This window comes from Oryx dammah, unplaced genomic scaffold, assembly GCF_014754425.2.
Source record: "Oryx dammah isolate SB20612 unplaced genomic scaffold, SCBI_Odam_1.1 HiC_scaffold_15, whole genome shotgun sequence".
Classification (NCBI taxonomy): Eukaryota; Metazoa; Chordata; class Mammalia; order Artiodactyla; family Bovidae; genus Oryx; species Oryx dammah.
The window spans coordinates 21,197,952-21,210,823 of NW_024070199.1; the positions used below are offsets into that span (position 1 = coordinate 21,197,952).

At 41.1% G+C, this 12,872-nt stretch overlaps 1 protein-coding gene across 1 annotated transcript in view; it reads right to left on the bottom strand.

Annotated features, from left to right (window-relative positions):
- Positions 1 to 709: 709 nt before the first annotated feature.
- Positions 710 to 12,872, bottom strand: part of GAS2 (growth arrest specific 2) — a 137,992-nt gene continuing 125,829 nt past the window's right edge. Inside the window, exon 8 of the mRNA XM_040255644.1 lies at positions 710 to 1,903. Within this exon, the coding sequence (XP_040111578.1) occupies positions 1,685 to 1,903 (219 nt within the window). The 3' untranslated portion in view covers positions 710 to 1,684. The remainder of the gene's footprint in view (positions 1,904 to 12,872) is intronic.

Consider the following 12,872-nt stretch of genomic DNA (forward strand, 5'->3'; position numbering starts at 1 on the left):
CATTAAATGGGGAGATTATATTGAACTATTCAGGTGGACCCAATCTGACCATGTCTGTGTGCTCAGTTGTGTCCAACTCTGTGACCCCATGGACTGTAGCCCACCAGGCTCCTGTGTCTATGGCGTTTTCCAGGCAAGAATACTGGAGTGGGTAGCTGTTCCTTTCTCTAGGGGGTCTTCCCGACCCAGGGATCAAACCCAGGTCTCCTGCATTGCAAGCAGATTTTTTACAGTCTGTTGTTTTAAAAAGCTTGTGTCTGCTTTGATTAAATCATCCATGTGACAGATACTTCTTCCCTGGCTTTCTGAAGCAAGAAAGGTGGATTCTGTTGTTGCTGAAAAATGAAGAAATGACAGACTAACTCTGCCTATTCAGGGCAGCACTCAAAGGACTGTTTATAAAATCTAGAATTTCTGCTAAGAGATCAAACACAACCACCACTCAGCTGTTAAAAGTGAAGAAGTACTGCTGCTGCTGCTGCTAAGTCGCTTCAGTCGTGTCTGACTCTGTGCAACCCCTCAGACGGCAATCCACCAGGCTCCCCCGTCCCTGGGATTCTCCAGGCAAGAGTATTGGAGTGGGGTGCCATTGCCTTCTCCGAAGAAGTACTAGGTAACTGTAATTAAACGCTTCGTGTAATTCCCAGGGGAAGTTGCTATTTGCAGATGATCTTTATTTCAGAATGAAGCACTGATAATAGAGACGGGAAATTTTTCAACATTTATCTTTTTAATTCTTGAATCAATGAGGACAATATCTTGCTGTTTATGGGTACAAAACAGCCCTGTCCTAGGTATACAAGGGTATACATAAGTCTGTAACATCATTAGCTACAGTAAAATTACTAGACAGCACAGCAAAGTAGGGTTAACTAAAGATACATTTTAATAAGAAAATGCTTTGAAATAACATGAAGTCAATGGACATTTGACTGTACAATTTATTCTGTCAAAATATAAATGTATGTCAGCTTATGTCTTATGTGTATGAATTACACAGTCAGTTTCAACACAGCCACGTGCCTAGGATTGTGTGAAACAACTCATAAGCCATTCTCTAGGGGTGTTGTGAAAACTTCCAAAACTACCCCGGATATTTGGTCAGAGCTAAGGGATGAACTTTAAGGCAATCTTCCAAGTGAATGTAAACTTTTCTAAAGTGGCCTTTCCAGTAAAGGATTACTGTCGTGAATACTCTGTACTTTATTGTGCTGTTGGATATTTTTAGTAGCACGTCATCACACTAATTGTCACTTTTTAAAAATCAGCTTTAAAATCCTGCAATTATAATTTTTATAAAAATGTATGGGGTGCTTTTATTCTGTAGACTTTGGGCAGGCACTTTCTGTTGATTTTACTGCAAATCTTATTTTCTTCTAATAATTTTTATCTTTAGCTAGCATTGTATTGCTAAGATTGTGTTCTAAATAGTGTGTTCATATATTGAAAAATAATAATTTGCCTACAATTTGTCTAATTTAAATCTAAGTTGAAAATTTCTTTTTAGAGGTCACTTTCTACAGAAGCATTCAAAATAAATAGTGCTACTCTTTGAGCATGTTTCAGCATGATGACATTTTTCTGTCTTTTTCCAAAGAAATTTGTAGAGCGTGTGAACTACACTGACTACTGGAGATGTAGATACAGGCCATTATGAGAGTCCCCTCGTAGTGACCACCTAGTTTCACTTAATTTCCTTCTTAGCCTTATAATTGGCAGAGACCACCAGGTAATTATCTGGATTCATGTCCTTGAGAGTTGGAGATTTGCTCTGGATGGGGGATGTCTTGCCATCCACACGGGATATCTGCAGCATCCGGCAGGGGTCGTGTTTCAACAAATACCCTGCAAAAGTTTCCCATCCTCCTCCCACGCGGACCATCACGTGCTTGTTGTGCAGCATCTGAGGAATGAAAAGAGAGCGAATGAGTGAAATGCCGAGAATTCCTGCAGTCTCTCAAATCCGCTTCCAGCTCTAGCGTTGTTACTGTTCTCTGTTTTGTTTTTCAAGCCCCCACTGTTCTTCCACTTCTTGTGCCGGGTCTGAGTCAGCACAGAGTTTATGAGAGAAGCTTTGTCTTTTCCATGCAAGTGGATCATGCACGGTTCGCATCCCTGGGTTGCAGCTTTGCCTGGCGGTGGGAATCAGTACCCTGTCGGTTCAGTGAGTCTAGAGGCTCCTCGCTGACCCCTGAGGCTGCGTCACAGCCTCCTCATTGTCTCATTTCCTGCTTGCTGCCTCAGATAAGAGCTCCTTTCTCCCCACTTGGTTATTTAAAGTCCACCAGGACTTTAAAGACCATGGAAATATCTGCTGTAAAATATATAGAATATAGAATTGGAATAAAGAATACAGATATATACTTGTGTGTGTGTGTTAGTCGCTCAGTCGTGTCCAACTCTTTGCGACCCCACGGACCATAGCTCGCCAGGCTGTGCCGTCCACGGGATTTTCCAGGCAAGAATTCTGGAGTGAGTTGCCATTACCTTCTCCAAGATCTATGCATATATGTATATATGTAAATATATGTGTGTATATTTACAGATCTATATGGGTTCCCGGGTGGCTCAGTGGTACAGAATCACCTGCCAGTGGAGGGGATGTAGGAGGCATGGGTTCGATCCCTGGGTCAGGAAGATTCCCTGGAGGAGGAAATGGCTCCCCACTCCAGTATTCTTGCCTGGAAAATTCCAGACAGAGGAGCCTTGTGGGCTACAGTCCATAGAGTCACAAAGAATCAGACACAATTGAGTGACTGAGCATACACGTATGCACAAATATATATACATATGACTTCTCTGGTGGCTCAGATTGTAAGGAGTCTGCCTGCACTGCTGGAGACCCGGGTTCCAGCCCTGGGTTGGGAAGATCCCCTGGAGAAGGAAACAGCAACCCACTCCAGTATTCTTGCCTGGAAAATCCCATGGACGGAGGAGCCTGGCGGGCTACAGTCCATGGCATCGGCAAGAATCGGACACAACGCTCTGACTTCATTACATATATATATATACACACACATATATTATAAATATATATGCATACATTTCACAGTGATTTGATTATATATATATATATGTACATACCTGTATTATTTTTTCCAATTCTATTCCATTATAATTTATTTTAAGATATTGAACATAGTTCTCTATGCTATATAGTCAATCCTTGTTATCTGTTTTTGGAATATAATGTTAATGATCCCACAAATACTCAATGGAAAATGGAATTGAAGATGCACTCAGAAAAACTGAAATTTTCCCCAGTCATCCACTGTCTGAGGCTTTTGAGGAAAGATGTTATGGAGTAGCCAAATGGTTATGTTTGTCTTTTTCTCATTCTTCCTAATTACCATAGAATACCTCCTCAAAGCAAAACAAAAACAAACAAAAACCTTACTTTCAGCTGCAGCTCCAGGTTAACAAGACTACAGATTGAAAATGTGAAACATATGTGGTTATTTAACAAGTCTGAGTTGTGGAGGATTGGCACAGTTAGCCAAAGATCAAGAATAAGAGGGCGTACCACACGTTCACCAAAGACCCTGCTGACTTGTCTCCTGCCCAAAATATTACAACAATGGCAGTATAATCTTGGGAAGGGGGTATAGGTTTGGGAGGGGATTTGGGAAGCGGTTTTCCAGGTCAGGCTTTCCTGGTGGCTCAGACAGTAAAGAATCCTCCTGCAATGCGGGAGACTTGGGTTTGATCCTGGGTTGGGAAGATCCCCTGGGGAAGGGAAAGGCCTCCCACACCGGTATTCTTGTCTGGGTAATTCCATGGACAAAGGAGCCTGGCAGGCCACCGTCCATGGGGCCCCAAAGAGTCGGACATGCCTGCGTGACTTTCATGCCACTTGCTGTGCCTCCCCAGGTCCCGCCAGTGATACCGTGTTCCTGTGTAGGATGAAGATAGTGAGACCCAAATCTTTGAATATGATTTCCTGACTCCCAGTCTAGCGCTCTTCCCACAAGGGTTCCTCCTTATAAAATCCATCAGGGCGTTTGTAATTTTACTGGCCTATTTTCATTTCACAAGTTCCTGGCTTTGCCTCTACTTCCTGTTTTGAAAACTTGGAGTTCCTGAGAGAAAGACAGAAAAGGCCAGTTTCAAAATAGCACTAGTATCCCCAGTTGTTCCAACAGAGCTGCTTTTGCTTATTGTTGAAGTCCTGGCACCTCCTATCCTTGCAAACTACCTCTAAACCTCATTGGCATGAGTGCCCCTGGCAGAATGCCCAAGTTCATTTGACTATCAGCAGTCTGTTTCACCAGAAAGAAACAAGCAGTCAGAAGGATTTTTAAACTATCAGTAAATTCTGGAGAATAGTGACAGATATGCTTTTCAGCCTGGTGTATAAGATCTTTGGCACAAAGTGCTTGCAGATTCTTTCATGAATCCATAGGACCACAGGAAGTGGGTCCAACATGAGACAGAGTCACTCTGAAGATGAATAACACAGGAATTAAATTTCTGCCCACCTCATCTTCCATACTCTTCCTATAGCTAGTCAGCAAACTACGTTTTGCTAAAGAAAGCCAGTGATCAAACTGGGCAAGTTTTAAGCATGCAATGAAAATAACAGAGCTATAGGTGTTTGCTGCTGCTGCTGCTAAGTCACTTCAGTCGTGTCCGACTCTGTGCGACCCCATAGACGGCAGCCCACCAGGCTTCACCGTTCCTGGGATTCTCCAGGCAAGAATACTGGAATGGGTGTTTATAGCCTGATTATAGAGATTTGAATCCCATGCCTTTTCTTATAACATAGTCAGTCTCAAGAAAAGAAAAAAAAAAAAAAAAAAAAAAGAAATGAATGCCCACCTGATGTCCATAAACAAATTCATTATTGTTTAACTTAAAAGCAAACAGTGATGATGTATGATATATTTCCCATGTTTGGACTCTCACAGGTGTGAGCTCAGAGCAGTGTCAATACTGTAATCATATGATACTACTTTTCATGTGTCCTTCCATACTACTTACCTTGTCTAACATAAGATATCAGTATCAGTATTACTGCCACTTTACAGTTAGTAAAACTGATGCTCTTAGAAAAACTGATATTCTTATGCAAGATCACCAACAAATCAGTGGCAACACTGGAACAAGAACCCTTTTATCTGTTATAGCATATCCACTATCCACTTACTGTGGAAAGCTTCTAGATTTGGATTTTCAATCTACTTAGTGACTTCCAAGTCACTAATTTAGCACAAGCAAGGAATTATCAATGCCAGAAATAGTTATAAGTTGCTTAAGTGGATTAAATGCTCATGTAATATGATTTATAGTTTTGCTCTAATAAACTCTAAATAAATATTGCATTTAATTTCAGAAAATTAGCCTTTAGTGGTCCTAAGAAATAAATATGTGTCAAGTACAGGTAATAGGATAAAATATATTTATAGATATGTATCTGTTGGCATAAGAAAAACTGGGCTTTGATTCTCTGTTCAGTGGGCATATTACGGCTCTTTTATTTCCGATGCTTCCTAATGTTGAACAGTTTTGCATTCCTCATTCCAAAAGATAACTCCTTTTGATTAACAGTGCCAATGCACGTGTGGATTGAATATTCAGTCTAGTTGTCTGTTATTGCATTTCTCTTGAGTAAAGAAAAATAGAGCTGCTACAAATATCCTGCAACACTGCATGTTGCAAAGCAGTTGTTTTTGCACACTAGGCCTATTCTAAAATTGCTGTTTTCTACCATCAGCCTCATTCCTCACTGTGCCCTTGATTCTAACAAAGGTAAGATGATTCATTACCAACTTAGCAACATCTCTCAATGCTGAAGGGCAAAAGAACAAAACAACAAAAATCTTGTCTCCACATTTTCCCAAAGGCCTTAATAAAGTTTTATAAGCAGAGCTGGGTTATCGTAAAACATTTTAGTTTTTGATGCCTATGAGTGACATACATACCTTGCCCAGGGAAATAATCAGTAGGCCTCAAAGTTATGTTTTTGTTTTTTAAATAATTTCTTCCAGTTATAAGAAAAAGATTGCCTGTTCTTATCAAGGACATCTTGCTTTATGCCTTTGTCCTCATAAGATGTTTAATTATGTATCATTTTCTTAGGAGGCCTCTTGCCATCTGCCAGTGAAAGGGAAACTTTTTCTTAGATGACAGAGTCACAGTATTACAGCACCTACGCTGTGCCAGGTAATCTACAAATATACCTTCCTGAAATAAGGAGGATAAAAGACATTGAGGTCATTGGCAATGGTCTCATTTTACAGACATACCAACCGGCAGAGTGAGGGTCACACAGGTGGTTCCTGAGAACCAGGCTAGAAATCACATCTCCTTTACTCCCAATCTATTCTTCCAAAAATTAATACTCTAAAAATGAACCTAATCTTTAAAGGTGGGAGAATCACTTAAAATATTGACCCAGCAGTGGTTTATAACACTCTCAGATAAGTCTTTTGATTTACTGGATTCAGTGCGCATCTTGTTAGACCATAATATGTTAACCTACAGCCCACTTTCTAGTACCACCTTTCAATCTTATTTTCCTAACACAGTCAGGTAACAAATTATCCCATAAACAACAACTTCTGTAACTCATCAAGATACTTAAAGAGAAAAAAAAAATGGGTTGAAAGGAAGTATGTTAATTCTCTTATATCAACTTGCAACATAATGGAAAATTCAAACGTAGAAATGATTAATCAAAAGCTTCCTACAAATTTTGAGTTCATGGCAGGGCATCTAGTGGTCTGGTTCTTATGATGTGTGATAACATGACTTCAGGAAAATTATTTTTCCTTTCTAATTATTGGAGCAACAGACTGGAAGCATATTATGTGCAGTTATTAAGAATTTACAGCAAGAAAAAGTATGTATATTTCTTCTTCTTGGGGACATTAATTAGTCATCAAAAACAATCACATCAACTCACTTTTTGTTGACAAGGCACAGTTGATATTTATGTATGGATCACAGAAAATCATATGTTTTACTAAATGAAAAAAAAAAATGGCCCCATAAAACAGTCAGAAAATACTGCAGATTTATTGGTAATGTATTTGTGTTTAAGGTGACCGGGCTACATAGAGCTGTTATGTTACACAAACAGAAAAAAGAAAAACACCATCAACAAAAAGAACCAACAGAAAATGTCTTTTAGGTAAGCAGAGTTCAAAGTTAAATGCTTTCTGTCCTGCGTGCTAGCTTTATTGCATAAATTCCCCAGCACACATCTGCCTGTGTGTTCACCTCTGTCCTAAATCATCATTCCTGTGAAACACTTCAGGTGTCACCACCTCATGGGGGAAATACCAACATATCTCTTTCATTCTGATGTGAGTCTTGTGTCCATGACCTTGAAGACCCAGGGAAGCAGGAGTGTCCGTGTCTGAATACCAATGTCCTTAGACCTGAAGGATGTGAAAGCGTTCCAGCTCAATGCCCTCACCATCGCTCACACTTCCCCAGTCCACCCTCCAGTCCAGGGCCACAGTGAGCTTTGTAAGAGGAAAATCTGGCCAAGCTCCTGCCCTGCCTAGGACCTGTGGGTGGTTCTGCACTGTCTGCAGAGTTTCTCAGCCATGTTCAGGTCCAGTCCCCCTGAGGAATATGACTCATTCTCATCATCGCAAAAGGCTGTGGAAACCATTCTGGGCAAGCAAGGGTGCAAGTGTACAAGCAGGCCTGAGCGAGTGTGTTTGTGTGTGTAGGGCCGGAACAGAATCTTGCATATCTAGGATGGGCAGAACTACACATAATTTGAAGAGACAATTTGTGAATGAGTCTGATACCTGCCTCCCTTACCTCTGTCCCTCTCCTGCACCCATGAGAACAACTGGCCTGAGTCTCTAAGCACTTTATAGTCCTGCTATTACTTTTTTCTCCCGCCTTCTTTCTCACTGTGCCTGCACGATCACATACTGTTGTGCAGGTTGCACACTGCACAACTCTGCAGCTATACTGTGGCCCTATTTTTCTGTGCCCATAACCACCCTCCAAATTATTTACCCAGCAAATATTCTCAATTCCTTAGAATACCCTGAAAGGTTCATCCCTTTCTACATGTAGAGGATTGTTCCAAATCCACCAGGAGAATCAAAGTAGGTCTCTTTGTTGAGTGCCAGACATTGCCAAATATTTGTTGAGTGCCAGACAACCCACTCCAGTGTTCTTGCCTGGAGAATCCCAGGGATGGGGAGCCTGGTGGGCTGCCGTCTATGGGGTCGCACAGAGTCAGACACGACTGAAGCGACTTAGCAGCAGCAGCAGCAGCAGACAAGTTTATTCCTTGCTAAATTTTATACCCTGAGGACCTAGGACAGTGGAAAGTACACAAAGGGCACTCAATAAATGCTTAAGTGGATGAATGAACAATGTTAACACCTGCTAATGCTCCACCCAGCTGTTACTGCCTTTATGGAATATTTTTGCATTTTCTGACCCTTAGATTACCTTCTTTGGATCTTGAGATTTTCCTGCAAAGACCTCAAGCAAAGTACCTAGAATACTTCATTGTCTTATTTCTTGACCTTCTTTCTGACCACCCTAAAGGCCCACATCCTCTTTAGCTTTGTGCTCAGTCGTGTCCGACTCTTTGCGACCCCATGGACTGTAGCCTGTCAGGCTCCTCTGTTTGTGGAATTCTCCAAGCAAGAATACTGGAGTGAGTTGCCATTTTGTTCTCCAGGGGATCTTCCTGACCCTGGGATTGAACTGGGATCTCCTGCATTGCAGGCGGATTCTTTACAGTCTGAGCCACCAGGGAAGCCCTCAGCTTTGTATATATGGCAACTATTATCATATGTAATATGTAAAAGACATGAGTTATTCATGGAAAGATAAGAAAAAAGAAAAGACAAAATTCTCTGTCTTTAACAGAAAGAGTCAAAAAAAAAAAAACAAAAACAGATTGTGAATGATAATCCACATCAAATATTGCTTAGAGAATTCCTTTAAGAGAGACAGATTTGGGGTAAGAGTATGAAGCTTTAACAGGAATCATATTTTTTTTTTTACATATTCATTAAGCCTTTATTTTCCCCAAATTCTTAGTTGCTATTATTATTTAAACTTTTTATTTTATACTGGAATATAGAGATGGTTGGGCTTCCTAGGTAGTGTTAGTGATAAAGAACATGCCTGCCGATGCAGAAGACATGAGACATGGGTTTGAACCCTGAGTCGGGAAGATCCCTGGAGATCTGGAGAACCCACTCCAGTATTCTTGCCTGGAGAATCCCATGGACAGAGGAGCCTGGTGGGCTACTGTCCACTGGGTTGCAAAGAGTTGGACAGGACAGAAGCAACTTTAGCATGCACGCATAGAGATGGTTGGTGGCATCACTGACTCAGTGGACATGAGTTTGAGGAAACTCTGGAGACAGTGAAGGACAGGGAAGCTTGGCGTGCTGCAGTCCATGGGGTCGCAAAGAGCTGGACACAACCAAGTGACTGAACAACAGTAAATAGATGATTAACCACGTTGGGATAGTTTTGGGCAGACAGCAAAGTGACTCAGCCATACATTTCCATGTATCCATTCTCCCCCAAACTTTCCTCCCATCCAGGCTGCCACATAACATTAAGGAGAGCTCCTTGCGCTATACAGTAGGTCCTGGTTGGTTAACACAGATCATATTTGGAAAGCAGATATTGTGTTGGGAGTCAATAGAGCAATGAACAGGAGAGAAAGCAGAAAGGGAAAGAGGGAGAGAAGAAGGAACTGTCCTGAATGAATCCAGAAGCATAGGATTCTCTTCATTACCTCCCTTCACAAGTTCTCATAACACTGGGAATGCATATTTTTAAAAATATTTTTCACTACAGTAGCAAACTGCTTGATAAAATTTTCACCCCCTCCTCTTTCTCTTTCAATGCTTACGTGTTTGAGGTCATTCTCATTAAGTCCTTCCCTAATCAACTGACCAGAGAGGCTCCTATTTCTGCCCAGTCTGTGACCTGCTCTCCATCTGAGCCATCCTTTTCAGAGGCAACCATCTCTGATGCTGACTGAGGAGAGGAGAGAATCCCCCTGAATTTAGATCCGTTTGGCTTCCTGGGACATTATATGCTTCCTAAACGTCCTTGCCAACCCTGTTCATGGTGTGTTTTTACAAGCCATCATAACTTGAGTGAAAATATTGTTTTTAGAATGCAATCATTTGCTCTCCAGAGAAAGAGTGTTAAATTAATTTATAGGACAACAGACTCTGTCTTCATCTAATATTCTACTGAAATGGCATATGGTAAAAATTGGACAACTGGGAATTCAGTTCTCTGCCTAAGGCACCCTGACACCTGGAGGCGTGAAACAGCAGGTGTGCGATCCCTAGTGCGTCGTGTTGAAAGGTCGACACCTCCATCTTCAAGATAAGCGATGACGTGACCTATGAATAGGGCAACAAAGGCTTTCTTAACCACAGGTGACATGTGAAGGCTCCTTTTGGTCAAAGGTTGGGGGTTCATCTCAACCTCTCTGGCTATTTGAAATTAGAAATGGTAAAATACTACCCAATCAACAAGCTTCTGGAATTATCTCTTTATTGTTTACAAAGCATTTTTCATGTTTGTCATCTCATTTTTATCTGCCTAATCCTCCTTTGGTTTATTATGCTGTTTTCTTAGATAACACTTGAGATCTGAACAACAGTCACCAGAGCAGAAGCTCTGTTTCGTCTTTACCAGACTGCTTAGGTATGGATACCACTAACTAGCTGTACAACCCTAAGACATTATTTAATTTTTCTGTGCTTCAGTTTCTTATCTGTGAAATGATTATAATTTAAAGCGTTTTATATAAAGATATTAATATGTGTAAGAATGTAGCCACATTGCCTGGGGCGCTACACTCAATAGCAACCTGCTATTATTATAATTATTATCAAAAGAATAATACTGTAATAGTGATGATGATGATGATAAACTTCTTATGGATTTTATTTCAGTTAGTTCTTGGAGCTGCCCTAAGCATCTTGCATTATTATTGATATTTACAAAGGAGAAAATGATAGCTCAGAAAAGTCATGTGAATTGCTCAAAGTCACTTAGCTAGAAAGTGACAAAGTTTAGATTTGAACTTGGGTTTCTCTGACCTCAAAGGCAATACTCATTACCACTAAACTATACCCCCTAAAGGTGCTTCACCAGGAGTCATGATTGTCTGGGTTCTTACCTAGACTCTTCCCTTGGACAATACCTCTTTTCTTTTGGAATAGCTGTTGCCATTTTATAATATCTCCATTCATGATCATATCAAGACCCAGAACAGAATAAGGAACTTAATACATGCTTGGAAGAATTTACTTAAAGTTGAACCTGATTGTTTAACCTATACAAAAATACTGAAACTTAGGTACACTGTACACTTAGGGCTCTGTTCTGGCCCCCATAGTCTGAAAGGAAACTGCAGAGCAGAAACCTCTGACAGCTTGCAAAATACTTTCACTTAAATCATTTTGTTTTGTTATCACAACTGCCCAGTGGTTTGAGAGGTTAATATTACTGTTTCCATTGCACAAATGGAGAAAGGTTCTCCCCTGGTAGCTCAGACGGTAAACAAAAAATCTCCCTGCAATGCAAGAGACCCAGGTTTGATCCCCCTAGTCAGGAAGATCCGCTGGAGACAGGAATGGCAACCCACTCCAGTATTCTTGCCTGGAGAATTCCATGGACAGACTATGGGGTCACAAAGAGTCAGACACAACTGAGAGACTAACACTTTGACTTTCAGAGAGGTTAGGTGGGTAGCTCATGGGTACACAGCAAGAACACAGACCTTGTCTTCTGATTCCCAGTTTTGCGATTTTTTTTGTCTTCGGTAATAACATATACCAGGGGGAATATAATCCTCAAACCCTTATTTGAAGGGTGAACTGTTGCAGTGTCCTAAATGGTAAGAACCAATCATCCAGCATGAACAGGGCCTTGAATCCAAAACCCTTTGGCTCTTAAGGCTGACCAGAAAAAAAAATCTTTGGCTTACTTCTGTAGTTTCCGTCTGGAGGGGTAAAAAGTTTAATCCTCAGACTCAATAGGGACAAATGACTCTCAGTAACTTCTTTCTAGAAGCAAACGTGAGAAGAGCAACTAGCAGATGAATGTAATGATCGACTGGCAAAAAGTTCCCTCTGCGTCTGTCTGGAAATATGTGTAGGAGCACCGACTGCCAATTGCCTGTCAGGTCTCATCTCCTCGTCATGGAAGGTCTCCATTTTCCCACTTCTGCACCAAATGAAACTGAGAATCCTGAGCCGCAATCTAATTACCAGTCCGTGGCACCGTTTCAGACATGGAAGGCAAAGTTATGATAAATATTTAATAGAACACTCAGCACAGTGAAAGCAACGAGCTGGAAAATGCTGGCACTGGAAATGCACAGTTGTCTAGAGGGAGGATTTGTAGCTGGGATGTTTCCAACTGAAACTAGACTTCATCCGCCCGAAAGATGTAACAACTATTCAGGAAGGGGACGTGGGCTCCGAGAGGCAATGAAGACCCACCCCTTCCATTAACCAAACGGGATCATGCTTGACTCAGTCTGAACTCCCATTCTCTCTTCTAAACACCTTTACCAAAAGCCAACAGGCTAGAACCAGCGCTGGGAGAGCCAAAGGTTAACATTTGCTGACAATGATGTACAGCACTGGTTTCCATCCTGGTGTCCTCCAGGTCCTGAAAAGGAACGACAGTGTCTGGAATCTAGATGCTGGAAAAATTACTACTTTACCACTGATTTTAATGTATCTTTAGTATTTCGGTAGATCCATTAAAACAGAAAATAAAGTATTACTAAATACATTGAGATCTTTTATGTCGACAAAATACTTGAAAACACAAGTCTCCTTTCTCTAAAAGCCCCATTGAAATGAAAGGCAAGGCATAAAAATGTTTTGAAGCCACCA